Source organism: Conger conger, chromosome 6, assembly GCF_963514075.1.
Source record: "Conger conger chromosome 6, fConCon1.1, whole genome shotgun sequence".
In the NCBI taxonomy this organism is placed as follows: Eukaryota; Metazoa; Chordata; class Actinopteri; order Anguilliformes; family Congridae; genus Conger; species Conger conger.
The window spans coordinates 49,984,873-49,991,534 of record NC_083765.1 but is presented as its reverse complement, the minus strand read 5'-3'; the positions used below and the strand labels follow the sequence as shown (position 1 = coordinate 49,991,534).

Genomic DNA, 6,662 nt, shown 5'->3' with positions numbered 1-6,662 from the left:
GTCCATTATCTCTGGTTATTTGTCTCAGAAGTACTTTTCGCCCATATAAAAGTGTAGGTAATATTTGTGATCGAATGCTTAGCGAGATTTAATACTGCCCAATATACAAATTATTTTGAAGATACACAAGCAGCACATTTCATGGATGGTTTAAAGAACAGTCTGGAAAATGCTGGGAATTTAGCTGGATTTATCCTGCTTTGTTTCAGCGTGGTTGAGTTGCAGTGGCCCTGAGCTTTGCATGACTGTCCTGAAACCGGTCTATCTGCCTTCCGGGACCTGGGTCAACTGTATAATCATTTTGGACTTAAATACGTTTTTAAGCTTTCTTGAGTTGTTTGATGCATTGGAACCTATGACATACCCTCAGAATGTGCGGACCCTACCTTCTGGTCCTCTTGGTTGGCCCTTTGCACCAAGCAGGATCAATCGAGCACATAAAAGTATTTGAATCCAAAACAATTACGTATTTGACCCAGGTCTGGTTTAAACCCAACAAACAAAGGAAAATATGCTTTTCTCCTGTAGATATGAAGCCTACCCTGTATGTCAGGGCTGCCCAACCCTGTTTCTGGAGATCTACCGTCCCTTAGGTTCTCACTCCAACCCTAACAAAGCACACCTCATTTAACAGCTAAAGCAGGGCTGCCCAACCCTGTTCCTGGAGATCTACCATCCTGTAAGTTTTCACTCCAACCCTAACGAAGCATGCCTCAGTTATTAGTAGAATTAGATGAATCAGGTGTGCCATATTAGGGTTGAAATGAAAACCTACAGGAGGGTGAATCTTTAGGACCAGGATAGGACAGCCCTTCTCTGTGTGTATGCAGATACAGTTGGGTTTGAGATGTGGCTTTGTACGCTGCTTTGCTGATGGCGATGTGTGATGTTACCCTGCACTGTTGTACGGGCAGTCTTCAGTGAGAACGAGAGCTCAGAATTAGCATCTTTGGCCCCATGCGGCTATTGCCATTTTGGCAGAACCTCTTATCTAGAGCGACGTACAGTTGATTAGACTAAGCAGGAGACAATCCTCCCCTGGAGCAATGCAGGGTTAAGGACCTTGCTCAAGGGCCCAACGGCTGTGCAGATCTTATTGTGGCTACACCTGGATTAGAGCCACCGACCTTGCGGGTCCCAGTCATGCACCTTAACCACTACTGATAATGGGCGCCGCCGAACCAAGATAAATGGTTCGCAACAGTGACTGCATTTTGTACATGCATGGTATACTTTCACGGCAGCCAAGCCTCCTGATCAATATGGTAATTTTGCGTGTCTTTCTCATATAAAGCAATCTGTTTGTTGTAATTCCAGCCTAAGGAATGAAGCTTGTTATCAGTGCAGCCTCATGCCCCCAGTAAGATGAAGCACACATCATTCTAGTTATCTGATTAATAACAGCAGAAATAATATCAGATATTGAACTTTTCCCTTAACCCGGCACTGCTGAGCTTGGTGCTGTAGCCTTTGCATTCATCTTGATCAACAGAAAACACAAGTTGTTAAATTATTTTTGTTAGGCCTCCCTGTCTTATTTTTGTGTGCATTTTGTGTGCGTCTTCCTTTTCAATTTACTTCGCAAAATGAGAAGTAATTTATGTGAAATGCACAGTTAATGACTGTAATGTTGGTCAAAGTTGGAGACGGGAAGCCTCTTCTGATTTAATTCCTAGATGTGTACCTCCCTTGAGTGATTCAACTCCCACAGTTCAGCCGTGCCGTGATGGCTCTCCAAAATGCAGGTCTCAGTAATCGATGTGCGTGAGAAAAGTACTTAAAGTTCATACGAAAACTTCATACGAGTGGGTTTTCTTCCCTTTTCACAAATGTGTTTGTTTTCTTTTTGAGAGCGCGCTCACAAACCACATCAACACCCTCCTACACAATCTGCGGATATCTTGTTCTTTATCGCTACCTTTTAAAGGTCATCTGAGAAGATAAGGCACGGAGCTAATCTGAATTGTAAACGGGGAGAGACACGCTTGCCGAAACCGGGAAATAAATAAAAAAACACAGTGACAGTGGTTTTTCTGTGGTATCTTACGTGCGCAGCAGTTTTGTGTAATGCGCAGTATGCTGTAAACTATTTTTTGGTATAATTTGTCAAAACATTTTTTGACGGGAGCAAACTTGTTGGTCAGGGGGCCTGAGAGGCGTGTCCGTCAGGCAGCGTAGTGGCAGCTCCCCAGCACGACTCGAGATTGATCTGTGGGAAGGGACCGGTGACTTGACGATCTTAAGTATTGACGGTGCTTGTTTGGGTAAATGCGTTAACAAGAAATTTCACACAACAGGAAATGCGAGGCTCTTATCGAATCGAAAGCGCACCGAAACCTTTCTTTCCGTTATCTTCATCAACTTGTTACAAATCCAGCATCACTTTGTGTCACGAATTGATACTTTCTTACAGCTGCATTCACGCGCCATTCCTACTGGATCTGGTTTCTACATCAGTAAATTGCAATTTGTGATAAACGTAATGCTTTCATTCAAAGCCATTGGGCTTCGAACTAGTCACCTCTTGCCTACTCACCAGTTCAGACTGTTCTCTGTTACTATAGGTTGGAATATCGACTTTTATAGTTGGCCAAGCCTTGTCATGTAACTCCCAGCACAAATGATAAAAGCCCCTGAATGCTTTATATTGTGCTACCAGCCTGCCCTGTATTTTATAGATTTTACATAATTTTATCCTCTAAATATTTTTCCCCATGTGGCTCTGGAGATTACCAAAATGCATGTGCTTCCAGTGTGACACTAAAACAATGGTCCTCACTTTTGGTCCTGGAGAACCGCAGGGTGTGGCTGGTTTTTGTTTTCGCTTTAATATCAGCGACCAATTCAGACCCAAGAAACCAGGTGAGGTAAGTTAACTGTGTAATTAACTGCTTTAACTGATCAATTAAGTGCTCACTAACACCCTGCAGTTTTACAGGACTGAGGACCCCTGCACTAAAGCATGCGATTATTAGGGAGCCTAGCCAGGGGTGCACAGCAAGGGCCGATCCGTTTCAGGATTTTGTGCCAACTTCTGCTCTTAGTTATTTAATTAGCTAAGTAATATGTTGATCAGACCTTTGTATATGCACCAGCTATATTTTCAGACTGCAAGTGTATCCTAAAGATTGTACTGTGCTAACAGGAGTGAACTAACATCATTTCTAGAGCTGTCAGAAAAATAAGGTAATTGGTTGGAACAAAAACCAGCTCGCAGATCGGCCCTCCAGGACCTGAGTTGTGCGCCCCTGACCTAGCCTGGCTGCGTTTTGCCATAATCGCTAGGCAGGATTATAGCGACACATTGTTTGCCAGAGCCAAAATCACGCAAGGGGCCTACTCCAACAAGTGGAAAAGGTTTAAAAGTTTGGATGTGAGCTGACTGATTGGACTTGCAGTTGAGGAATTGAGGTCATTTATGCGTCTGGATGAACTGGCATTAAGAGTAGAGAATTCTCACTTTTGTGTGCATGCACATGTGATATGAACAAGTGCATTTTCTAATTGGCTGTGTAGGTGGAGACTTGACATCTGCAGCCATCAGTATAGTGCAGAAGAATCTCATGCAAAGTCAGAAGTTAATTCTTGTTCCTGCAGCTATACATGTCTAGGTCTTGAGAAGAGGAGTTTAGGATCAGGCCTGATGGAGAATAAACCAAGCTATGTGCATTGTTACTGTTCCTGAAGTGGATGCAGCTCTGAGTCATCCTCACTACTGTACACCACTAGATTGTTGGCCATTTCCCATTCATCTGAATAAATATTTTTGAGAACCGAAGGGACAATGGCACGAGTACATTTATTATTACCACCCCAAGATGTATTTTTTAAAACAGAAATGCACATGAATAGCTCAATGGTTAATATTTATATTTCTCTTAGAGATTGTGTCGGTGGTGTTACCACAGTAATGGGTGGGGCACCCAGAAGGCGTTGAGCATGCTTCTGAAACTTTACTGATCGTAATAGAATGCATATTTTCTGTCCGAGATTCCCTGGACCCCTTGAAGTCATTTGACCATAAAGTAAACTAAACGCTATGGTGGATATAAGGACCATCAGATACAGCGCGACTTTATGTCCAACTATGTTTTAATTAGAGTACAAAAATACAGATACTCCATTGTAGGGAGCAACGAGTGAAAACAAATTTCGGAACTCTTCACGCTCAAACTTGGTCACTGACCTGTATCCATTTCTTGAACTGCACTTCCCATGAATACCCTGTCCTGTCAGTGTACTGTGTGGTGTATGTACAGTGTGTAAATGTGTGTGCGTGTCTCACTGCTGTCTGCCGGTTTTGCTGACGTCATCCCTGGAGCTGCCCTGTCACGCGCTGTTAGTAAAAGTTGGGATAGAGGCTCGAGTCTGTTCCACGGACGGTCCTGTCACGGCCGTGGCCACTCCACACCAACAAGCGGACACCCACAACTCAGCCCCTGAGACACCAACGCATGCAATGAAGGCAAACTAGATTCACGGAAATTATAGCAATAAACTCTGGAAATAACAGCGCGGACAATCGTCACTGAGAAGGCTACACATACAGTATGGCTCTTGGTCGCCCGTAGCTGCAGAATTTGCTGCTTGCAAAGTAAAAAAAAAAGAAAAAGAAAAGTTGAATAAATGTGGTAGCGCGAGGAAGATCCTGCAAGTGCCGGCGTAGAGAGTGACGGGTAATCCCGAGCTGTCAAACTCGATGACTACTGCAAACTGCAGCGGTAACGAGGAGCTGGACTTCAGACTGATTTTCGGGGAGGATGGGCAACAGCAGTCGCTAGGCCCTGCAGGTTCGTGTCTTTACTGGACAGTCTCCCATTCCCGTGCCTATACGTGTAGCTAACTAGCTAGGTGAGCAAATGTAACTCCTAGCTAGCTAACTACTACAGTCTATTTGTTAGCTAAGATACATGTGCAAACGGCGCTCAACCCCGCACACTGAGCGAACACGGGAATTGTCGGCACAAAAGCCAGCTAGTTGTGTAGCTAGGGAAGCGTGCATTATTCCAGTATCAGTAATGTATTCACTACAAGTAAGCTATTACGTTAAGTTAACTTTTACAGTATATCGACAGCATGCTTGCATTTGAGAAAATAGCGAGCTGCGTGTTATAGCTAACCTCAAGAAGATTAATTGGAAGCGAAGTTCTTGAAACTTAAGAAATAGTGAGTTAGCTTGACAAGCTACCAACTTTGACCGTTGACTACAGAGAGAAGCAGAAAGAGCGCTAAATGGCTAGCTGTGGCTAGAAAAGCAAGCATGTTATATATTGTGCTTGGCCAATTCTGCATGAATTAAATACGCATATAGAAAGATATAATTATTGTGGTAGTTTGCAAGAAACATGCGTCACTAACAGCGTTCTTATGAGCAATTGCAGCGGTTCAAAATTTCAATTTCAATTTCAGTGATAAGTTTGGTTTGGTTCAATGAATGATTTTAAAATATATATATTTAGATTCATTATCTACATTACGTTAACGTTATTTGGGGCTTCTTCCAGAAATTACTGGAAGACTGTAATGGCAACATTGTTAAAGATTTTCGAAAAGTTTGGCTTTTCGGCAGTTTGCAGTGATTAAGAGTGGTTGTTCCATTCTAACGTTCGTTGTGGGAAATTAACTTCAGGGAATATCTTTCCGGGAACATTACTACTGTTGTATAAACCAGATTACCACTTTTTTATTTATTATGCTCGGCATTTGTCAGTAATCGAATATGTTGAATTATTATTCTAAAAGTACAATGTTTATAAATTAAAGGGTACATACAGTATAATTAAAGTGTTTAACCCGTATATTTCCTTATTTTGTGAATGGCTACATCAGTTATCTTGCATTTCTGCCCTCTATCCCAACTATAGAGGGTGTACCTGCATTGGTAATAAATACCACAATTGAAAAATCAAGAGTGTCTTACAAAATATTTTTTTTTGCATTTGCTCAAATTTTAGCGCCTTTCAACGCGAGGAGTTATTCGCCCACTGAATATATTTTGTAATTATGAAGCAAACATCGTTGCAAGAGAAACCTGCCTCTGTTAAATCTATTGCCTTTTACAAGGTTGTTCAGTTGGATAAATTGAGCTGTTCCCGTCAGTATTACATTTTAAATTTTAATTAGCCATGTTGACACATTCATTATTGTATTGAAGAATGTAGGCTACTATAGAAACTAGTAATACAAATACAAATAAAACCACGAATACAAATCCATTAATTTGAGGGATTATGAGCAAATACCTTTTGCCTATACAAACAGCAAGGTATTAGTAGCCCCAGGGTTAATTACTTAGTTTGACTTTTCACTTGTTTGTCTGTTTTATGACCATAACATATCCTGTTTTGGGTGTAATTGACTCGAATTCAGCTTTTGCACTTATGCGCACAGAGGTCCAGATTGGTGAACTCTGTCATAGCCTGAATTGCCCCGATTGGTAATTTAGCAAAGCGATAATGATTTACTGTATCAACTTGAACCCGTGTATGTTTTCTTTTTCTTTTTCTTTTCTTTTTTTCTTTCTGTCTTTGAATCAGCTTTTATAGGCAAGCCTTCTTCGGGACAGGTGTCACAAACAAAGCTTCCTACTGCCGACACTGCATCAGCATATTGCACATAATGCACGTTGTGCTAATGTTATTGTGACATCTACATGAGAACAA

At 41.7% G+C, this 6,662-nt stretch overlaps 1 protein-coding gene across 2 annotated transcripts in view; it reads left to right on the top strand.

The window, feature by feature from the left end:
• The first annotated feature begins 4,341 nt into the window (after nt 1-4,341).
• Nucleotides 4,342-6,662, top strand: part of LOC133130919 (nuclear factor of activated T-cells, cytoplasmic 3-like) — a 79,825-nt gene continuing 77,504 nt past the window's right edge. For both annotated transcript variants that reach the window (XM_061245918.1, XM_061245916.1), the window contains exon 1: nt 4,342-4,790. In XM_061245918.1, the coding sequence (XP_061101902.1) occupies nt 4,700-4,790 (91 nt within the window). In that variant the 5' untranslated portion in view covers nt 4,342-4,699. The remainder of the gene's footprint in view (nt 4,791-6,662) is intronic.